Source organism: Oncorhynchus clarkii, chromosome 5 (assembly GCF_045791955.1).
Source record: "Oncorhynchus clarkii lewisi isolate Uvic-CL-2024 chromosome 5, UVic_Ocla_1.0, whole genome shotgun sequence".
Classification (NCBI taxonomy): Eukaryota; Metazoa; Chordata; class Actinopteri; order Salmoniformes; family Salmonidae; genus Oncorhynchus; species Oncorhynchus clarkii.
In genome coordinates this window covers 5,997,992-6,024,364 of record NC_092151.1, presented here as the reverse complement: position 1 = coordinate 6,024,364, position 26,373 = coordinate 5,997,992, and the positions used below count along the sequence as shown (strand labels likewise).

Genomic DNA, 26,373 nt, shown 5'->3' with positions numbered 1-26,373 from the left:
CCATTCTAACAGTATCCAGTATATATCCTAACAATATCCATTCTAATGGTATCCATTCTAACAGTATCCATTCTAACACTATCCATTCTAACAGTACCCATTCTAACAGTGTCCATTCTAACAGTATCCATTCTAACAGTATCCAGTACCCATTCTAACAGTATCCATTCTGACAGTACCCATTCTAACAGTATCCATTCTAACAGTATCCATTCTAACAGTATCCAGTATCCATCCTAACAATATCCATTCTAACGGTATCCATTCTAACAGTATCCATTCTAACAGTATCCAGTACCCATTCTAACAGTATCCATTCTAACAGTATCCATTCTAAAAGTATCCATTCTAACAGTATCCATTCTAACAGTATCCAGTATCCATCCTAACAATATCCATTCTAACAGTACCCATTCTAACAGTGTCCATTCTAACAGTATCCATTCTAACAGTATCCAGTACCCATTCTAACAGTATCCATTCTAACAGTACCCATTCTAACAGTATCCATTCTAACAGTACCCATTCTAACAGTATCCATTCTAACAGTATCCAGTACCCATTCTAACAGTATCCATTCGAACAGTATCCATTATCCATTCTAACAGTATCCATTCGAACAGTATCCATCCTAACAGTATCCATTCTAACAGTATCCATTCTAACAGTACCCATTCTAACAGTATCCAGTATCCATTCTAACAGTATCCATTCGAACAGTATCCATTCTAAAAGTATCCATCTAACAGTATCCATTCTAACAGTATCCAGTATCCATCCTAACAACATCCATTCTAACGGTATCCATTCTAACAGTATCCATTCTAACACTATCCATTCTAACAGTACCCATTCTAACAGTATCCATTCTAACAGTATCCATTCTAACAGTATCCAGTACCCATTCTAACAGTATCCATTCTAACAGTACCCAGTAACCATTCTAACAGTATCATTCTAACACTATCCATTCTAACAGTACCCATTCTAACAGTGTCCATTCTAACAGTATCCATTCTAACAGTATCCAGTACCCATTCTAACAGTATCCATTCTGACAGTACCCATTCTAACAGTATCCATTCTAACAGTATCCATTCTAACAGTATCCAGTATCCATCCTAACAATATCCATTCTAACGGTATCCATTCTAACAGTATCCATTCTAACAGTATCCAGTACCCATTCTAACAGTATCCATTCTAACAGTATCCATTCTAAAAGTATCCATTCTAACAGTATCCATTCTAACAGTATCCAGTATCCATCCTAACAATATCCATTCTAACAGTACCCATTCTAACAGTGTCCATTCTAACAGTATCCATTCTAACAGTATCCAGTACCCATTCTAACAGTATCCATTCTAACAGTACCCATTCTAACAGTATCCATTCTAACAGTACCCATTCTAACAGTATCCATTCTAACAGTATCCAGTACCCATTCTAACAGTATCCATTCGAACAGTATCCATTATCCATTCTAACAGTATCCATTCGAACAGTATCCATCCTAACAGTATCCATTCTAACAGTATCCATTCTAACAGTACCCATTCTAACAGTATCCAGTATCCATTCTAACAGTATCCATTCGAACAGTATCCATTCTAAAAGTATCCATCTAACAGTATCCATTCTAACAGTATCCAGTATCCATCCTAACAACATCCATTCTAACGGTATCCATTCTAACAGTATCCATTCTAACACTATCCATTCTAACAGTACCCATTCTAACAGTATCCATTCTAACAGTATCCATTCTAACAGTATCCAGTACCCATTCTAACAGTATCCATTCTAACAGTACCCAGTAACCATTCTAACAGTATCATTCTAACAGTATCCATTCTAACAGTATCCATTCTAACAGTATCCATTCTAACAGTATCCATTCTAACAGTACCCATTCTAACAGTATCCATTCTAACAGTACCCATTTTAACAGTATCCAGTATCCATTCTAACAGTATCCATTCGAAGAGTATCCATTCTAAAAGTATCCATTCTAACAGTATCCATTCTAACAGTATCCAGTATATATCCTAACAATATCCATTCTAATGGTATCCATTCTAACAGTATCATTCTAACAGTATCCATTCTAACAGTATCCATTCTAACAGTATCCATTCTAACAGTATCCATTCTAACAGTACCCATTCTAACAGTATCCATTCTAACAGTACCCATTCTAACAGTATCCAGTATCCATTCTAACAGTATCCATTCTAACAGTATCCATTCTAACAGTATCCAGTATATTTCCTAACAATATCCATTCTAATGGTATCCATTCTAACACTATCCATTCTAACAGTACCCATTCTAACAGTGTCCATTCTAACAGTATCCATTCTAACAGTATCCAGTACCCATTCTAACAGTATCCATTCTAACAGTATCCAGTATATTTCCTAACAATATCCATTCTAATGGTATCCATTCTAACACTATCCATTCTAACAGTACCCATTCTAACAGTGTCCATTCTAACAGTATCCATTCTAACAGTATCCAGTACCCATTCTAACAGTATCCATTCTGACAGTACCCATTCTAACAGTATCCATTCTAACAGTATCCATTCTAACAGTATCCAGTATCCATCCTAACAATATCCATTCTAACGGTATCCATTCTAACAGTATCCATTCTAACAGTATCCAGTACCCATTCTAACAGTATCCATTCTAACAGTATCCATTCTAAAAGTATCCATTCTAACAGTATCCATTATAACAGTATCCAGTATCCATCCTAACAATATCCATTCTAACAGTACCCATTCTAACAGTGTCCATTCTAACAGTATCCATTCTAACAGTATCCAGTACCCATTCTAACAGTATCCATTCTAACAGTACCCATTCTAACAGTATCCATTCTAACAGTACCCATTCTAACAGTATCCAGTATCCATTCTAACAGTATCCATTCGAACAGTATCCATTCTAAAAGTATCCATCTAAAAGTATCCATTCTAACAGTATCCAGTAACCATCCTAACAACATCCATTCTAACGGTATCCATTCTAACAGTATCCATTCTAACACTATCCATTCTAACAGTACCCATTCTAACAGTGTCCATTCTAACAGTATCCAGTACCCATTCTAACAGTATCCATTCTAACAGTACCCATTCTAACAGTATCCATTCTAACAGTATCCATTCTAACAGTATCCAGTACCCATTCTAACAGTATCCATTCTAACAGTACCCAGTAACCATTCTAACAGTATCATTCTAACAGTATCCATTCTAACAGTATCCATTCTAACAGTATCCATTCTAACAGTATCCATTCTAACAGTACCCATTCTAACAGTATCCATTCTAACAGTACCCATTCTAACAGTATCCAGTATCCATTCTAACAGTATCCATTCGAAGAGTATCCATTCGAAAAGTATCCATTCTAACAGTATCCATTCTAACAGTATCCAGTATATATCCTAACAATATCCATTCTAATGGTATCCATTCTAACAGTAACCATTCTAACACTATCCATTCTAACAGTACCCATTCTAACAGTGTCCATTCTAACAGTATCCATTCTAACAGTATCCAGTACCCATTCTAACAGTATCCATTCGAACAGTATCCATTATCCATTCTAACAGTATCCATTCGAACAGTATCCATCCTAACAGTATCCATTCTAACAGTATCCATTCTAACAGTACCCATTCTAACAGTATCCAGTATCCATTCTAACAGTATCCATTCGAACAGTATCCATTCTAAAAGTATCCAGTACCCATTCTAACAGTATCCATTCTAACAGTATCCAGTATCCATCCTAACAACATCCATTCTAACGGTATCCATTCTAACAGTATCCATTCTAACACTATCCATTCTAACAGTACCCATTCTAACAGTGTCCATTCTAACAGTATCCAGTACCCATTCTAACAGTATCCATTCTAACAGTACCCATTCTAACAGTATCCATTCTAACAGTATCCATTCTAACAGTATCCAGTACCCATTCTAACAGTATCCATTCTAACAGTACCCAGTAACCATTCTAACAGTATCATTCTAACAGTATCCATTCTAACAGTACCCATTCTAACAGTATCCATTCTAACAGTATCCAGTAACCATTCTAACAGTATCATTCTAACAGTATCCATTCTAACAGTATCCATTCTAACAGTATCCATTCTAACAGTACCCATTCTAACAGTATCAATTCTAACAGTACCCATTCTAACAGTATCCAGTATCCATTCTAACAGAATCCATTCGAAGAGTATCCATTCTAAAAGTATCCATTCTAACAGTATCCAGTATATATCCTAACAATATCCATTCTAATGGTATCCATTCTAACAGTATCCATTCTAACACTATCCATTCTAACAGTACCCATTCTAACAGTGTCCATTCTAACAGTATCCATTCTGACAGTATCCAGTACCCATTCTAACAGTATCCATTCTGACAGTATCCATTCTAACAGTATCCAGTATCCATCCTAACAATATCCATTCTAATGGTATCCATTCTAACAGTATCCATTCTAACAGTATCCAGTACCCATTCTAACAGTATCCATTCAAACAGTATCCATTCTAACAGTATCCATTCTAACAGTATCCATTCTAACAGTATCCAGTATCCATACTAACAATATCCATTCTAACAGTACCCATTCTAACAGTGTCAATTCTAACAGTATCCATTCTAACAGTATCCAGTACCCATTCTAACAGTATCCATTCTAACAGTACCCATTCTAACAGTATCCATTCTAACAGTATCCAGTAACCATTCTAACAGTATCAATCTAACAGTATCTATTCTAACAGTATCCATTCTAACAGTATCCAGTATCCATTCTAACAGTATCCATTTTAACAGTATCCATTCTAAAAGTATCCATTCTAACAGTATCCATTCTAACAGTGTCCATTTTAACAGTATCCATCCTAACAATATCCATTCTAACGGTATCCATTCCATCCATTCTAACAGTATCCAGTATCCATTCTAACTGTATCCATTCGAAACGGTATCCATTCTAAAAGTATCCATTCTAACAGTATCCATTCTAACGGTATCCATTTTAACAGTATCCATTCTAAAAGTATCCATTCTAACAGTATCCATTCTAACAGTGTCCATTTTAACAGTATCCATCCTAACAATATCCATTCTAACGGTATCCATTCCATCCATTCTAACAGTATCCAGTATCCATTCTAACTGTATCCATTCGAAACGGTATCCATTCTAAAAGTATCCATTCTAACAGTATCCATTCTAACGGTATCCATTCTAACAGTATCCATTCTAAAAGTATCCATTCTAACAGTATCCATTCTAACAGTATCCATTCTAACAGTACCCATTCTAACAGTATCCAGTATCCATTCTAACAGTATCCATTCTAAAAGTATCCAGTACCCATTCTAACAGTATCCATTCTAACAGTATCCAGTATCCATCCTAACAACATCCATTCTAACGGTATCCATTCTAACAGTATCCATTCTAACACTATCCATTCTAACAGTACCCATTCTAACAGTGTCCATTCTAACAGTATCCAGTACCCATTCTAACAGTATCCATTCTAACAGTACCCATTCTAACAGTATCCATTCTAACAGTATCCATTCTAACAGTATCCAGTACCCATTCTAACAGTATCCATTCTAACAGTACCCAGTAACCATTCTAACAGTATCATTCTAACAGTATCCATTCTAACAGTACCCATTCTAACAGTATCCATTCTAACAGTATCCAGTAACCATTCTAACAGTATCATTCTAACAGTATCCATTCTAACAGTATCCATTCTAACAGTATCCATTCTAACAGTACCCATTCTAACAGTATCAATTCTAACAGTACCCATTCTAACAGTATCCAGTATCCATTCTAACAGAATCCATTCGAAGAGTATCCATTCTAAAAGTATCCATTCTAACAGTATCCAGTATATATCCTAACAATATCCATTCTAATGGTATCCATTCTAACAGTATCCATTCTAACACTATCCATTCTAACAGTACCCATTCTAACAGTGTCCATTCTAACAGTATCCATTCTGACAGTATCCAGTACCCATTCTAACAGTATCCATTCTGACAGTATCCATTCTAACAGTATCCAGTATCCATCCTAACAATATCCATTCTAATGGTATCCATTCTAACAGTATCCATTCTAACAGTATCCAGTACCCATTCTAACAGTATCCATTCAAACAGTATCCATTCTAACAGTATCCATTCTAACAGTATCCATTCTAACAGTATCCAGTATCCATACTAACAATATCCATTCTAACAGTACCCATTCTAACAGTGTCAATTCTAACAGTATCCATTCTAACAGTATCCAGTACCCATTCTAACAGTATCCATTCTAACAGTACCCATTCTAACAGTATCCAATTTAACAGTATCCAGTAACCATTCTAACAGTATCAATCTAACAGTATCTATTCTAACAGTATCCATTCTAACAGTATCCAGTATCCATTCTAACAGTATCCATTTTAACAGTATCCATTCTAAAAGTATCCATTCTAACAGTATCCATTCTAACAGTGTCCATTTTAACAGTATCCATCCTAACAATATCCATTCTAACGGTATCCATTCCATCCATTCTAACAGTATCCAGTATCCATTCTAACTGTATCCATTCGAAACGGTATCCATTCTAAAAGTATCCATTCTAACAGTATCCATTCTAACGGTATCCATTCTAACAGTATCCATTCTAAAAGTATCCATTCTAACAGTATCCATTCTAACAGTATCCATTCTAACAGTACCCATTCTAACAGTATCCAGTATCCATTCTAACAGTATCCATTCGAACAGTATCCATTCTAAAAGTATCCAGTACCCATTCTAACAGTATCCATTCTAACAGTATCCAGTATCCATCCTAACAACATCCATTCTAACGGTATCCATTCTAACAGTATCCATTCTAACACTATCCATTCTAACAGTACCCATTCTAACAGTGTCCATTCTAACAGTATCCAGTACCCATTCTAACAGTATCCATTCTAACAGTACCCATTCTAACAGTATCCATTCTAACAGTATCCATTCTAACAGTATCCAGTACCCATTCTAACAGTATCCATTCTAACAGTACCCAGTAACCATTCTAACAGTATCATTCTAACAGTATCCATTCTAACAGTACCCATTCTAACAGTATCCATTCTAACAGTATCCAGTAACCATTCTAACAGTATCATTCTAACAGTATCCATTCTAACAGTATCCATTCTAACAGTATCCATTCTAACAGTACCCATTCTAACAGTATCAATTCTAACAGTACCCATTCTAACAGTATCCAGTATCCATTCTAACAGAATCCATTCGAAGAGTATCCATTCTAAAAGTATCCATTCTAACAGTATCCAGTATATATCCTAACAATATCCATTCTAATGGTATCCATTCTAACAGTATCCATTCTAACACTATCCATTCTAACAGTACCCATTCTAACAGTGTCCATTCTAACAGTATCCATTCTGACAGTATCCAGTACCCATTCTAACAGTATCCATTCTGACAGTATCCATTCTAACAGTATCCAGTATCCATCCTAACAATATCCATTCTAATGGTATCCATTCTAACAGTATCCATTCTAACAGTATCCAGTACCCATTCTAACAGTATCCATTCAAACAGTATCCATTCTAACAGTATCCATTCTAACAGTATCCATTCTAACAGTATCCAGTATCCATACTAACAATATCCATTCTAACAGTACCCATTCTAACAGTGTCAATTCTAACAGTATCCATTCTAACAGTATCCAGTACCCATTCTAACAGTATCCATTCTAACAGTACCCATTCTAACAGTATCCAATTTAACAGTATCCAGTAACCATTCTAACAGTATCAATCTAACAGTATCTATTCTAACAGTATCCATTCTAACAGTATCCAGTATCCATTCTAACAGTATCCATTTTAACAGTATCCATTCTAAAAGTATCCATTCTAACAGTATCCATTCTAACAGTGTCCATTTTAACAGTATCCATCCTAACAATATCCATTCTAACGGTATCCATTCCATCCATTCTAACAGTATCCAGTATCCATTCTAACTGTATCCATTCGAAACGGTATCCATTCTAAAAGTATCCATTCTAACAGTATCCATTCTAACGGTATCCATTTTAACAGTATCCATTCTAAAAGTATCCATTCTAACAGTATCCATTCTAACAGTGTCCATTTTAACAGTATCCATCCTAACAATATCCATTCTAACGGTATCCATTCCATCCATTCTAACAGTATCCAGTATCCATTCTAACTGTATCCATTCGAAACGGTATCCATTCTAAAAGTATCCATTCTAACAGTATCCATTCTAACGGTATCCATTCTAACAGTATCCATTCTAAAAGTATCCATTCTAACAGTATCCATTCTAACAGTGTCCATTCTAACAGTATCCAGTATCCATCCTAACAATATCCATTCTAACGGTATCCATTCCATCCATTCTAACAGTATCCAGTATCCATTCTAACTGTATCCATTCGAAACAGTATCCATTCTAAAAGTATCCATTCTAACAGTATCCATTCTAACGGTATCCATTCTAACAGTATCCATTCTAACAGTATCCATTCTAACACTATCCATTCTAACACTATCCATTCTAACAGTACCCATTCTAACAGTATCCATTATCCATTCTAACAGTAACCATTCTAACAGTATCCAGTATCCATTCTAACAGTATCCATTCTAACAGTACCCATTCTAACAGTATCCATTCTAACAGTATCCATTATAACAGTATCCAGTATCCATCCTAACAATATCCATTCTAACGGTATCCATTCTAACAGTATCCATTCTAACACTTTCCATTCTAACAGTACCCATTCTAACAGTATCCAGTATCCATTCTAACAGTAACCATTCTAACAGTATCCAGTATCCATTCTAACAGTATCCATTCTAACAGTATCCATTCTAACAGTATCCATTCTAACACTATCCATTCTAACAGTATCCATTCTAACAGTACCCATTCTAACAGTATCCAGTAACCGGCCTAACAATATCCATTCTAACGGTATCCATTCTAACAGTATCCATTCTAACACTATCCATTCTAACAGTACCCATTCTAACAGTGTCCATTCTAACAGTATCCATTCTAACAGTATCCAGTATCCATTCTAACAGTATCCATTCGAACAGTATCCATTCTAAAAGTATATATTCTAACAATATCCATTCTAACAGTATCCAGTATCCATCCTAACACAATCCATTCTAAGGGTAACCATTCTAACAGTATCCATTCTAACACTATCCATTCTAACAGTACCTATTCTAACAGTGTCCATTCTAACAGTATCCAGTAACCATTCTAACAGTATCATTCTAACAGTATCCAGTATCCATTTTAACAGTATCCATTCTAACAGTATCCAGTATCCATTCTAACAGTATCCATTCGAACAGTATCCATTCTAAAAGTATCTATTCTAACAATATCCATTCTAACAGTATCCAGTATCCATCCTAACAATATCCATTCTAAGGGTATCCATTCTAACAGTATCCATTCTAACACTATCCATTCTAACAGTACCCATTCTAACAGTGTCCATTCTAACAGTATCCAGTAACCATTCTAACAGTATCCAGTATCCATTCTAACAGTATCCATTCGAACAGTATCCATTCTAACAGTATCCATTCTAACAGTATCCATTCTAACAGTACCCATTCTAACAGTATCCAGTACCCATTCTAACAGTATCCAGTATCCATTCTAACAGTATCCATTCGAACAGTATCCATCCTAACAGTATCCATTCTAACAGTATCCATTCTAACAGTACCCATTCTAACAGTATCCAGTATCCATTCTAACAATTTCCATTCTAACAGTATCCATTCTAACAGTATCCATTCTAACAGTATCCAGTACCCATCCTAACAACATCCATTCTAACGGTATCCATTCTAACAGTATCCATTCTAACAGTATCTATTCTAACAGTATCCAGTACCCATTCTAACAGTATCCATTCTAACAGTACCCATTCTAACAGTATCCATTCTAACAGTATCCAGTAACCATTCTAACAGTATCATTCTAACAGTATCCATTCTAACAGTATCCATTCTAACAGTATCCATTCTAACAGTATCCATTCTAACAGTATCCAGTATCCATCCTAACAGTAACCATTCTAACAGTATCCATTCTAACAGTATCCATTCGAACAGTATCCATTCTAACACTATCCATTCTAACAGTATCCATTCTAACAGTACCCATTCTAACAGTATCCAGTATCCATTCTAACAGTATCCATTCTAACAGTACCCATTCTAACAGTGTCCATTCTAACAGTATCCATTCTAACAGTATCCATTCTAACAGTATCCAGTATCCATTCTAACAGTATCCATTCTGACAGTATCCAGTAACCAGCCTAACAATATCCATTCTAACGGTATCCATTCTAACAGTATCCATTCTAACACTATCCATTCTAACAGTACCCATTCTAACAGTGTCCATTCTAACAGTATCCATTCTAAGAGTATCCAGTACCCATTCTAACAGTATCCATTCTAACAGTACTCATTCTAACAGTATCCATTCTAACAGTATCCAGTAACCATTCTAACAGTATCATTCTAACAGTATCCATTCTAACAGTATCCATTCTAACAGTATCCAGTAACCATTCTAACAGTATCATTCTAACAGTATCCATTCTAACAGTATCCATTCTAACAGTATCCATCTAACAGTAACCATTCTAACATCATCCAGTATCCATTCTAACAGTATCCATTCTAACAGTATCCAGTATTCATTCTAACAGTATCCATTCTAACAGTATCCATTCTAACAGTATCCATTCTAACAGTATCCAGTATCCATCTAACAGTATACATTCTAAAAGTATCCATTCTAACACTATCTATTCTAACAGTACCCATTCTAACAGTATCCATCCTAACAGTACCCATTCTAACAGTACCCATTCTAACAGTTTCCATTCTAACAGTATCCATTCTAACAGTACCCATTCTAACAGTGTCCATTCTAACAGTATCCAGTATCCATCCTAACAATATCCATTCTAACGGTATCCATTCTAACAGTACCCATTCTAACAGTGTCCATTCTAACAGTATCCAGTAACCATTCTAACAGTATCATTCTAACAGTATCCATTCTAACAGTATCCAGTATCCATTCTAACAGTATCCATTCGAAACAGTATCCATTCTAAAAGTATCCATTCTAACAGTATCCATTCGAAACAGTATCCATTCTAAAAGTATCCATTCTAACAGTATCCATTCTAACAGTATCCATTCTAACAGTATCCAGTATCCATCCTAACAGTAACCATTCTAACAGTATCCATTCTAACAGTATCCATTCGAACAGTATCCATTCTAACACTATCCATTCTAACAGTATCCATTCTAACAGTACCCATTCTAAAAGTATCCAGTATCCATTCTAACAGTATCCATTCTAACAGTACCCATTCTAACAGTGTCCATTCTAACAGTATCCATTCTAACAGTATCCATTCTAACAGTATCCAGTATCCATTCTAACAGTATCCATTCTGACAGTATCCAGTAACCAGCCTAACAATATCCATTCTAACGGTATCTATTCTAACAGTATCCATTCTAACACTATCCATTCTAACAGTACCCATTCTAACAGTGTCCATTCTAACAGTATCCATTCTAAGAGTATCCAGTACCCATTCTAACAGTATCCATTCTAACAGTACTCATTCTAACAGTATCCATTCTAACAGTATCCAGTAACCATTCTAACAGTATCATTCTAACAGTATCCATTCTAACAGTATCCATTCTAACAGTATCCAGTAACCATTCTAACAGTATCATTCTAACAGTATCCATTCTAACAGTATCCATTCTAACAGTATCCATCTAACAGTAACCATTCTAACATCATCCAGTATCCATTCTAACAGTATCCATTCTAACAGTATCCAGTATTCATTCTAACAGTATCCATTCTAACAGTATCCATTCTAACAGTATCCATTCTAACAGTATCCATTCTAACAGTAACCATTCTAACATCATCCAGTATCCATTCTAACAGTATCCATTCTAACAGTATCCATTCTAACACTATCCATTCTAACAGTACCCATTCTAACAGTGTCCATTCTAACAGTATCCATTCTAACAGTATCCATTCTAACAGTATCCATCCTAACAGTACCCAGTACTGTACCCAGTATCCAGTATCCATTCTAAAAGTATCCATTCTAACAGTATCCAGTGTCCATTCTAACAGTATCTAACAGTACCCATTCTAACAGTATCCATTCTAACAGTACCCATTCTAACAGTATCCATTCTAACAGTATCCATTCTAACAGTACCCATTCTAACAGTATCCATTCTAACAGTATCCATTCTAACAGTACCCATTCTAACAGTATCCATTCTAACAGTATCCATTCTAACAGTATCCATTCTAACAGTACCCATTCCAACAGTATCCAGTATCCATTCTAACAGTATCCATTCTAACCGTATCCATTCTAACAGTATCCAGTATCCATTCTAACTGTAACCATTCCAACAGTAACCCTTCTAACAGTATCCATTCTAACAGTATCCATTCGAACAGTATCCATCCTAACAGTACCCATTCTAACAGTACCCATTCTAACAGTATCCATTCTAACAGCATCCAGTATCCATTCTAACAGTATCCATTCTAACAGTATCCAGTATCCATTCTAACAGTATCCATTCTAACAGTATCCATTCTAACAGCATCCAGTAGCCATTCTAACAGTATCCATCCTAACAGTACCCATTCTAACAGTACCCATTCTAACAGTACCCATTCTAAAAGTATCCATTCTAACAGTACCCATTCTAACAGTATCCATTCTAACAGTACCCATTCTAACAGTATCCATTCTAACACTATCCATTCTAACAGTACCCATTCTAACAGTATCCATCCTAACAGTACCCATTCTAACAGTACCCATTCTAACAGTATCCATTCTACCAGTATCCATTCTAACAGTACCCATTCTAACAGTATCCATTCTAACAGTATCCATTCTAACAGTATCCAGTATCCATTCTAACAGTAACCATTCTAACAGTATCCATTCTAACAGTATCCAGAATCCATTCTAACAGTACCCGTTCTAACAGTATCCATTCTAACAGTACCCATTCTAACAGTATCCATTCTAACAGTATCCAGTAACCATTCTAACAGTATCATTCTAACAGTATCCATTCTAACAGTATCCATTCTAACAGTATCCAGTATCCATTCTAACAGTATCCATTCGAAACAGTATCCATTCTAAAAGTATCCATTCTAACAGTATCCATTCTAAAAGTATCCATTCTAACAGTATCCATTCTAACGGTATCCATTCTAACGGCATCCATTCTAACAGTATCCATTCTAACAGTACCCATTCTAACAGTATCCATTCTAACAGTATCCATTCTAACAGTATCCAGTATCCATCCTAACAGTAACCATTCTAACAGTATCCATTCTAACAGTATCCATTCGAACAGTATCCATTCTAACACTATCCATTCTAACAGTGTCCATTCTAACAGTACCCATTCTAACAGTATCCAGTATCCATTCTAACAGTATCCATTCTAACAGTACCCATTCTAACAGTGTCCATTCTAACAGTATCCATTCTAACAGTATCCATTCTAACAGTATCCAGTATCCATTCTAACAGTATCCATTCTGACAGTATCCAGTAACCAGCCTAACAATATCCATTCTAACGGTATCCATTCTAACAGTATCCATTCTAACACTATCCATTCTAACAGTACCCATTCTAACAGTGTCCATTCTAACAGTATCCATTCTAAGAGTATCCAGTACCCATTCTAACAGTATCCATTCTAACAGTACTCATTCTAACAGTATCCATTCTAACAGTATCCAGTAACCATTCTAACAGTATCATTCTAACAGTATCCATTCTAACAGTATCCATTCTAACAGTATCCAGTAACCATTCTAACAGTATCATTCTAACAGTATCCATTCTAACAGTATCCATTCTAACAGTATCCATCTAACAGTAACCATTCTAACATCATCCAGTATCCATTCTAACAGTATCCATTCTAACAGTATCCAGTATTCATTCTAACAGTATCCATTCTAACAGTATCCATTCTAACAGTATCCATTCTAACAGTATCCATTCTAACAGTATCCAGTATCCATCTAACAGTATACATTCTAAAAGTATCCATTCTAACACTATCTATTCTAACAGTACCCATTCTAACAGTATCCATCCTAACAGTACCCATTCTAACAGTACCCATTCTAACAGTTTCCATTCTAACAGTATCCATTCTAACAGTACCCATTCTAACAGTGTCCATTCTAACAGTATCCAGTATCCATCCTAACAATATCCATTCTAACGGTATCCATTCTAACAGTACCCATTCTAACAGTGTCCATTCTAACAGTATCCAGTAACCATTCTAACAGTATCATTCTAACAGTATCCATTCTAACAGTATCCAGTATCCATTCTAACAGTATCCATTCGAAACAGTATCCATTCTAAAAGTATCCATTCTAACAGTATCCATTCGAAACAGTATCCATTCTAAAAGTATCCATTCTAACAGTATCCATTCTAACAGTATCCATTCTAACAGTATCCAGTATCCATCCTAACAGTAACCATTCTAACAGTATCCATTCTAACAGTATCCATTCGAACAGTATCCATTCTAACACTATCCATTCTAACAGTATCCATTCTAACAGTACCCATTCTAAAAGTATCCAGTATCCATTCTAACAGTATCCATTCTAACAGTACCCATTCTAACAGTGTCCATTCTAACAGTATCCATTCTAACAGTATCCATTCTAACAGTATCCAGTATCCATTCTAACAGTATCCATTCTGACAGTATCCAGTAACCAGCCTAACAATATCCATTCTAACGGTATCTATTCTAACAGTATCCATTCTAACACTATCCATTCTAACAGTACCCATTCTAACAGTGTCCATTCTAACAGTATCCATTCTAAGAGTATCCAGTACCCATTCTAACAGTATCCATTCTAACAGTACTCATTCTAACAGTATCCATTCTAACAGTATCCAGTAACCATTCTAACAGTATCATTCTAACAGTATCCATTCTAACAGTATCCATTCTAACAGTATCCAGTAACCATTCTAACAGTATCATTCTAACAGTATCCATTCTAACAGTATCCATTCTAACAGTATCCATCTAACAGTAACCATTCTAACATCATCCAGTATCCATTCTAACAGTATCCATTCTAACAGTATCCAGTATTCATTCTAACAGTATCCATTCTAACAGTATCCATTCTAACAGTATCCATTCTAACAGTATCCATTCTAACAGTAACCATTCTAACATCATCCAGTATCCATTCTAACAGTATCCATTCTAACAGTATCCATTCTAACACTATCCATTCTAACAGTACCCATTCTAACAGTGTCCATTCTAACAGTATCCATTCTAACAGTATCCATTCTAACAGTATCCATCCTAACAGTACCCAGTACTGTACCCAGTATCCAGTATCCATTCTAAAAGTATCCATTCTAACAGTATCCAGTGTCCATTCTAACAGTATCTAACAGTACCCATTCTAACAGTATCCATTCTAACAGTACCCATTCTAACAGTATCCATTCTAACAGTATCCATTCTAACAGTACCCATTCTAACAGTATCCATTCTAACAGTATCCATTCTAACAGTACCCATTCTAACAGTATCCATTCTAACAGTATCCATTCTAACAGTATCCATTCTAACAGTACCCATTCCAACAGTATCCAGTATCCATTCTAACAGTATCCATTCTAACCGTATCCATTCTAACAGTATCCAGTATCCATTCTAACTGTAACCATTCCAACAGTAACCCTTCTAACAGTATCCATTCTAACAGTATCCATTCGAACAGTATCCATCCTAACAGTACCCATTCTAACAGTACCCATTCTAACAGTATCCATTCTAACAGCATCCAGTATCCATTCTAACAGTATCCATTCTAACAGTATCCAGTATCCATTCTAACAGTATCCATTCTAACAGTATCCATTCTAACAGCATCCAGTAGCCATTCTAACAGTATCCATCCTAACAGTACCCATTCTAACAGTACCCATTCTAACAGTACCCATTCTAAAAGTATCCATTCTAACAGTACCCATTCTAACAGTATCCATTCTAACAGTACCCATTCTAACAGTATCCATTCTAACACTATCCATTCTAACAGTACCCATTCTAACAGTATCCATCCTAACAGTACCCATTCTAACAGTACCCATTCTAACAGTATCCATTCTACCAGTATCCATTCTAACAGTACCCATTCTAACAGTATCCATTCTAACAGTATCCATTCTAACAGTATCCAGTATCCATTCTAACAGTAACCATTCTAACAGTATCCATTCTAACAGTATCCAGAATCCATTCTAACAGTACCCGTTCTAACAGTATCCATTCTAACAGTACCCATTCTAACAGTATCCATTCTAACAGTATCCAGTAACCATTCTAACAGTATCATTCTAACAGTATCCATTCTAACAGTATCCATTCTAACAGTATCCAGTATCCATTCTAACAGTATCCATTCGAAACAGTATCCATTCTAAAAGTATCCATTCTAACAGTATCCATTCTAAAAGTATCCATTCTAACAGTATCCATTCTAACGGTATCCATTCTAACGGCATCCATTCTAACAGTATCCATTCTAACAGTACCCATTCTAACAGTATCCATTCTAACAGTATCCATTCTAACAGTATCCAGTATCCATCCTAACAGTAACCATTCTAACAGTATCCATTCTAACAGTATCCATTCGAACAGTATCCATTCTAACACTATCCATTCTAACAGTGTCCATTCTAACAGTACCCATTCTAACAGTATCCAGTATCCATTCTAACAGTATCCATTCTAACAGTACCCATTCTAACAGTGTCCATTCTAACAGTATCCATTCTAACAGTATCCATTCTAACAGTATCCAGTATCCATTCTAACAGTATCCATTCTGACAGTATCCAGTAACCAGCCTAACAATATCCATTCTAACGGTATCCATTCTAACAGTATCCATTCTAACACTATCCATTCTAACAGTACCCATTCTAACAGTGTCCATTCTAACAGTATCCATTCTAAGAGTATCCAGTACCCATTCTAACAGTATCCATTCTAACAGTACTCATTCTAACAGTATCCATTCTAACAGTATCCAGTAACCATTCTAACAGTATCATTCTAACAGTATCCATTCTAACAGTATCCATTCTAACAGTATCCAGTAACCATTCTAACAGTATCATTCTAACAGTATCCATTCTAACAGTATCCATTCTAACAGTATCCATCTAACAGTAACCATTCTAACATCATCCAGTATCCATTCTAACAGTATCCATTCTAACAGTATCCAGTATTCATTCTAACAGTATCCATTCTAACAGTATCCATTCTAACAGTATCCATTCTAACAGTATCCATTCTAACAGTATCCAGTATCCATCTAACAGTATACATTCTAAAAGTATCCATTCTAACACTATCTATTCTAACAGTACCCATTCTAACAGTATCCATCCTAACAGTACCCATTCTAACAGTACCCATTCTAACAGTTTCCATTCTAACAGTATCCATTCTAACAGTACCCATTCTAACAGTGTCCATTCTAACAGTATCCAGTATCCATCCTAACAATATCCATTCTAACGGTATCCATTCTAACAGTACCCATTCTAACAGTGTCCATTCTAACAGTATCCAGTAACCATTCTAACAGTATCATTCTAACAGTATCCATTCTAACAGTATCCAGTATCCATTCTAACAGTATCCATTCGAAACAGTATCCATTCTAAAAGTATCCATTCTAACAGTATCCATTCGAAACAGTATCCATTCTAAAAGTATCCATTCTAACAGTATCCATTCTAACAGTATCCATTCTAACAGTATCCAGTATCCATCCTAACAGTAACCATTCTAACAGTATCCATTCTAACAGTATCCATTCGAACAGTATCCATTCTAACACTATCCATTCTAACAGTATCCATTCTAACAGTACCCATTCTAACAGTATCCAGTATCCATTCTAACAGTATCCATTCTAACAGTACCCATTCTAACAGTGTCCATTCTAACAGTATCCATTCTAACAGTATCCATTCTAACAGTATCCAGTAACCAGCCTAACAATATCCATTCTAACGGTATCTATTCTAACAGTATCCATTCTAACACTATCCATTCTAACAGTACCCATTCTAACAGTGTCCATTCTAACAGTATCCATTCTAAGAGTATCCAGTACCCATTCTAACAGTATCCATTCTAACAGTACTCATTCTAACAGTATCCATTCTAACAGTACTCATTCTAACAGTATCCATTCTAACAGTATCCAGTAACCATTCTAACAGTATCATTCTAACAGTATCCATTCTAACAGTATCCATTCTAACAGTATCCAGTAACCATTCTAACAGTATCATTCTAACAGTATCCATTCTAACAGTATCCATTCTAACAGTATCCATTCTAACAGTAGCCATTCTAACAGTATCCATCTAACAGTAACCATTCTAACATCATCCAGTATCCATTCTAACAGTATCCATTCTAACAGTATCCAGTATTCATTCTAACAGTGTCCATTCTAACAGTATCCATTCTAACAGTATCCATTCTAACAGTATCCATTCTAACAGTAACCATTCTAACATCATCCAGTATCCATTCTAACAGTATCCATTCTAACAGTATCCATTCTAACACTATCCATTCTAACAGTACCCATTCTAACAGTGTCCATTCTAACAGTATCCATTCTAACAGTATCCATTCTAACAGTATCCATCCTAACAGTACCCAGTACTGTACCCAGTATCCAGTATCCATTCTAAAAGTATCCATTCTAACAGTATCCAGTGTCCATTCTAACAGTATCTAACAGTACCCATTCTAACAGTATCCATTCTAACAGTACCCATTCTAACAGTATCCATTCTAACAGTATCCATTCTAACAGTACCCATTCTAACAGTATCCATTCTAACAGTATCCATTCTAACAGTACCCATTCTAACAGTATCCATTCTAACAGTATCCATTCTAACAGTATCCATTCTAACAGTACCCATTCCAACAGTATCCAGTATCCATTCTAACAGTATCCATTCTAACCGTATCCATTCTAACAGTATCCAGTATCCATTCTAACTGTAACCATTCCAACAGTAACCCTTCTAACAGTATCCATTCTAACAGTATCCATTCGAACAGTATCCATCCTAACAGTACCCATTCTAACAGTACCCATTCTAACAGTATCCATTCTAACAGCATCCAGTATCCATTCTAACAGTATCCATTCTAACAGTATCCAGTATCCATTCTAACAGTATCCATTCTAACAGTATCCATTCTAACAGCATCCAGTAGCCATTCTAACAGTATCCATCCTAACAGTACCCATTCTAACAGTACCCATTCTAACAGTACCCATTCTAAAAGTATCCATTCTAACAGTACCCATTCTAACAGTATCCATTCTAACAGTACCCATTCTAACAGTATCCATTCTAACACTATCCATTCTAACAGTACCCATTCTAACAGTATCCATCCTAACAGTACCCATTCTAACAGTACCCATTCTAACAGTATCCATTCTACCAGTATCCATTCTAACAGTACCCATTCTAACAGTATCCATTCTAACAGTATCCATTCTAACAGTATCCAGTATCCATTCTAACAGTAACCATTCTACCAGTATCCATTCTAACAGTACCCATTCTAACAGTATCCATTCTAACAGTATCCATTCTAACAGTATCCAGTATCCATTCTAACAGTAACCATTCTAACAGTATCCATTCTAACAGTACCCATTCTAACAGTATCCATTCTAACACTATCCATTCTAACAGTACCCATTCTAACAGTATCCATCCTAACAGTACCCATTCTAACAGTACCCATTCTAACAGTATCCATTCTAACAGTACCCATTCTAACAGTACCCATTCTAAAAGTATCCATTCTAACAGTACCCATTCTAACAGTATCCATTCTAACAGTACCCATTCTAACAGTATCCATCCTAACAGTACCCATTCTAACAGTACCCATTCTAACAGTATCCATTCTACCAGTATCCATTCTAACAGTACCCATTCTAACAGTATCCATTCTAACAGTATCCATTCTAACAGTATCCAGTATCCATTCTAACAGTAACCATTCTAACAGTATCCATTCTAACAGTATCCAGTATCCATTCTAACAGTACCCATTCTAACAGTATCCATTCTAACAGTACCCATTCTAACAGTATCCATTCTAACAGTATCCATTCTAACAGTATCCAGTATCCATTCTAACAGTAACCATTCTAACAGTATCCATTCTAACAGTATCCAGTATCCATTCTAACAGTACCCATTCTAAACGTATCCATTCTAACAGTATCCATCCTAACAGTACCCATTCTAACAGTACCCATTCTAACAGTATCCATTCTAACAGTATCCATTCTAACAGTACCCATTCTAACAGTACCCATTCTAACAGTACCCATTCTAACAGTATCCATTCTAACAGTATCCAGTATCCATTCTAACAGTACCCATTCTAACAGTACCCATTCTAACAGTACCCATTCTAACAGTATCCAGTATCCATTCTAACAGTATCCATTCTAACAGTATCCATTCTAACAGTATCCAGTAACCATTCTAACAGTATCATTCTAACAGTATCCATTTTAACAGTACCCATTCTAACAGTACCCATTCTAACAGTATCCAGTATCCATTCTAACAGTATCCATTCTAACAGTATCCATTCTAACAGTATCCAGTAACCATTCTAACAGTATCATTCTAACAGTATCCATTTTAACAGTACCCATTCTAACAGTACCCATTCTAACAGTATCCAGTATCCATTCTAACAGTATCCATTCTAACAGTATCCATTCTAACAGTATCCAGTATGCATTCTAACAGTACCCATTTTAACAGTATCCATTCTAACAGTATCCATTCCAACAGCATCCAGTATCCATTCTAACAGTATCCATCCTAACAGTACCCATTCTAACAGTACCCATTCTAACAGTACCCATTCTAACAGTACCCATTCTAAAAGTATCCATTCTAACAGTACCAATTCTAACAGTATCCATTCTAACAGTACCCATTCTAACAGTATCCATTCTAACACTATCCATTCTAACAGTACCCATTCTAACAGTATCCATCCTAACAGTACCCATTCTAACAGTACCCATTCTAACAGTATCCATTCTACCAGTATCCATTCTAACAGTACCCATTCTAACAGTATCCATTCTAACAGTATCCATTCTAACAGTATCCAGTATCCATTCTAACAGTAACCATTCTAACAGTATCCATTCTAACAGTATCCAGTATCCATTCTAACAGTACCTATTCTAACAGTATCCATTCTAACAGTATCCATCCTAACAGTACCCATTCTAACAGTACCCATTCTAACAGTATCCATTCTAACAGTACCCATTCTAACAGTATCCATTCTAACAGTACCCATTCTAACAGTATCCATTCTAACAGTATCCAGTATCCATTCTAACAGTACCCATTCTAACAGTACCCATTCTAACAGTATCCATTCTAACAGTATCCAGTAACCATTCTAACAGTATCATTCTAACAGTATCCATTTTAACAGTACCCATTCTAACAGTACCCATTCTAACAGTATCCAGTATCCATTCTAACAGTATCCATTCTAACAGTATCCATTCTAACAGTATCCAGTATGCATTCTTACAGTACCCATTTTAACAGTATCCATTCTAACAGTATCCATTCTGACAGCATCCAGTATCCATCCTAACAGTATCCATCCTAACAGTACCCATTCTAACAGTACCCATTCTAACAGTACCCATTCTAAAAGTATCCATTCTAACAGTACCCATTCTAACAGTATCCATTCTAAAAGTACCCATTCTAACAGTATCCATTCTAACACTATCCATTCTAACACTATCCATTCTAACAGTACCCATTCTAACAGTACCCATTCTAACAGTACCCATTCTATCAGTATCCATTCTACCAGTATCCATTCTAACAGTACCCATTCTAACAGTATCCATTCTAACAGTATCCAGTATCCATTCTAACAGTAACCATTCTAACAGTATCCATTCTAACAGTATCCAGTATCCATTCTAACAGTACCCATTCTAACAGTATCCATTCTAACAGTATCCATCCTAACAGTACCCATTCTAACAGTATCCATTCTAACAGTATCCATTCTAACAGTACCCATTCTAACAGTATCCATTCTAACAGTACCCATTCTAACAGTATCCATTCTAACAGTATCCAGTATCCATTCTAACAGTACCCATTCTAACAGTACCCATTCTAACAGTATCCATTCTAACAGTATCATTCTAACAGTATACATTTTAACAGTACCCATTCTAACAGTACCCATTCTAACAGTATCCAGTATCCATTCTAACAGTATCCATTCTAACAGTATCCATTCTAACAGTATCCAGTATGCATTCTAACAGTACCCATTTTAACAGTATCCAGTATCCATTCTAAAAGTATCCATTCTAACAGTATCCAGTGTCCATTCTAACAGTGTCTAACAGTACCCATTCTAACAGTATCCATTCTAACAGTACCCATTCTAACAGTATCCATTCTAACAGTATCCATTCTAACAGTAACCATTCTAACAATACCCATTCTAACAGTACCCATTCTAACAGTATCCAGTATCCATTCTAACAGTATCCATTCTAACAGTATCCATTCTAACAGTATCCATCCTAACAGTACCCATTCTAACAGTATCCATTCTAACAGTATCCATTCTAACAGTATCCATTCTAACAGTATCCATTCTAACAGTATCCATCCTAACAGTACCCATTCTAACAGTACCCATTCTAACAGTACCCATTCTAAAAGTAACCATTCTAACTACCCATTCTAACAGTATCCATTCTAACTACCCATTCTAACAGTATCCATTCTAACAGTATCCATTCTAACAGTATCCATTCTAACAGTATCCATCCTAACAGTACCCATTCTAACAGTACCCATTCTAACAGTACCCATTCTAAAAGTATCCATTCTAACTACCCATTCTAACAGTATCCATTCTAACTACCCATTCTAACAGTATCCATTCTAACAGTATCCATTCTAACCGTATCCATTCTAACAGTATCCAGTATCCATTCTAACTGTAACCATTCCAACAGTAACCCTTCTAACAGTTTCCATTCTAACAGTATCCATTCTAACAGTATCCATCCTAACAGTATCCATCCTAACAGTACCCATTCTAACAGTACCCATTCTAACAGTACCCATTCTAACAGTATCCATTCTAACAGTATCCATTCTAACAGTACCCATTCTAACAGTATCCATCCTAACAGTACCCATTCTAACAGTACCCATTCTAACAGTACCCATTCTAAAAGTATCCATTCTAACTACCTATTCTAACAGTATCCATTCTAACAGTATCCATCCTAACAGTACCCATTCTAACAGTACCCATTCTAACAGTACCCATTCTAAAAGTAACCATTCTAACTACCCATTCTAACAGTATCCATTCTAACTACCCATTCTAACAGTATCCATTCTAACAGTATCCATTCTAACAGTATCCATTCTAACAGTATTCTAACAGTATCCCTAACAGTACCCATTCTAACAGTACCCATTCTAACAGTACCCATTCTAAAAGTATCCATTCTAACTACCCATTCTAACAGTATCCATTCTAACTACCCATTCTAACAGTATCCATTCTAACAGTATCCATTCTAACCGTATCCATTCTAACAGTATCCAGTATCCAATCTAACTGTAACCATTCCAACAGTAACCCTTCTAACAGTTTCCATTCTAACAGTACCCATTCTAACAGTATCCATTCTAACAGTATCCATCCTAACAGTACCCATTCTAACAGTACCCATTCTAACAGTATCCATTCTAACAGTATCCATTCTAACAGTATCCATTCTAACAGTACCCATTCTAACAGTATCCATTCTAACAGTATCCAGTATCCATTCTAACAGTACCCATTCTAACAGTATCCATTCTAACAGTATCCAGTAACCATTCTAACAGTATCATTCTAACAGTATCCATTTTAACAGTACCCATTCTAACAGTACCCATTCTAACAGTATCCAGTATCCATTCTAACAGTATCCATTCTAACAGTATCCATTCTAACAGTACCCATTTTAACAGTATCCATTCTAACAGTATCCATTCTAACAGCATCCAGTATCCATTCTAACAGTATCCATCCTAACAGTACCCATTCTAACAGTACCCATTCTAACAGTACCCATTCTAAAAGTATCCATTCTAACAGTACCCATTCTAACAGTATCCATTCTAACAGTACCCATTCTAACAGTATCCATTCTAACACTATCCATTCTAACAGTACCCATTCTAACAGTATCCATCCTAACAGTACCCATTCTAACAGTACCCATTCTAACAGTATCCATTCTACCAGTATCCATTCTAACAGTACCCATTCTAACAGTACCCATTCTAACAGTATCCATTCTAACAGTATCCAGTATCCATTCTAACAGTAACCATTCTAACAGTATCCATTCTAACAGTATCCAGTATCCATTCTAACAGTACCCATTCTAACAGTATCCATTCTAACAGTATCCATTCTAACAGTACCCATTCTAACAGTATCCATCCTAACAGTACCCATTCTAACAGTACCCATTCTAACAGTACCCATTCTAACAGTACCCATTCTAACAGTACCCATTCTAACAGTACCCATTCTAACAGTATCCATCCTAACAGTACCCATTCTAACAGTACCCATTCTAACAGTACCCATTCTAAAAGTATCCATTCTAACTACCCATTCTAACAGTATCCATTCTAACAGTACCCATTCTAACAGTACCCATTCTAACAGTATCCATTCTAACAGTACCCATTCCAACAGTATCCAGTATCCATTCTAACCGTATCCATTCTAACAGTATCCAGTATCCATTCTAACTGTAACCATTCCAACAGTAACCTAACAGTTTCCATTCCAACAGTTTCTAACAGTATCCCAACAGTATCCATTCTAACAGTATCCAGTAACCCTTCTAACAGTATCCATTCTAACAGTATCCATTCTAACAGTATCCATTCTAACAGTATCCATTCTAACAGTATCCATTCTAACCCTGTCTGTTCTGTTGGTCTGTGCTGCAGATACTGGAAGACCAAGCAGCTGTCACCGAAGCGTCTGAGCACAGGGATCCTCATGTACACTCTGGCCTCGTCCATGTGTGAGGAGATCCACCTGTACGGCTTCTGGCCCTTTGGCTGGGACCCCAACACGGGCAAGGAGCTGCCCTATCACTATTATGACAAGAAGGGTACCAAGTTCACCACCAAGTGGCAGGAGTCCCACCAGTTGCCAGCAGAGTTCAAACTGCTCTATAGGATGCACACAGAGGGACTTATCAAACTAACGCTCTCACATTGTGCCTAAACCTGACTGGACTGGACCGAACCAGACAGGACCGGACCGACCTGGACTGGACTGGACCGACCTGACTGGACTGGACCGAACCAGAGTGGACCGGACCGACCTGACTGGACGAACCAGACTGGACCGGACTGACCTGACTGGACCGGACCGACCTGACTGGACCGGACCGACCTGACTGGACTGGACCGAACCAGACTGGACCGGACCGACCTGGACTGGACTGGACCGAACCAGACTGGACCGGACCGACCTGACTGGACTGGACCGAACCAGACTGGACCGGACCGACCTGGACTGGACTGGACCGAACCAGACTGGACCGGACCGACCTGACTGGACCGGACCGACCTGACTGGACTGGACCGAACCAGACTGGACCGGACCGACCTGGACTGGACTGGACCGAACCAGACTGGACCGGACCGACCTGACTGAACTGGACCGAACCAGACTGGACCGGACCCGACCTGGACCGGACCCGACCTGGACCAGACTGGACCGAACCAGACCGGACCAGACTGGACCAAACCAGACCGGACCAGACTAGCATGGACTAGATCAGGCTAAAAGTTATCTGATTGTAAACTGGTTTTCT

The 26,373-nt window shown here is 36.6% G+C and overlaps 1 protein-coding gene across 1 annotated transcript in view; it reads left to right on the top strand.

The window, feature by feature from the left end:
- The window catches only part of LOC139409831 (alpha-N-acetylneuraminate alpha-2,8-sialyltransferase ST8SIA3-like), a 55,982-nt gene extending 30,204 nt beyond the window's left edge, over positions 1-25,778 (top strand). The window contains exon 5 of the mRNA XM_071155217.1: positions 25,496-25,778. Within this exon, the coding sequence (XP_071011318.1) occupies positions 25,496-25,778 (283 nt within the window). The remainder of the gene's footprint in view (positions 1-25,495) is intronic.
- The last annotated feature ends 595 nt before the right edge of the window (positions 25,779-26,373 follow it).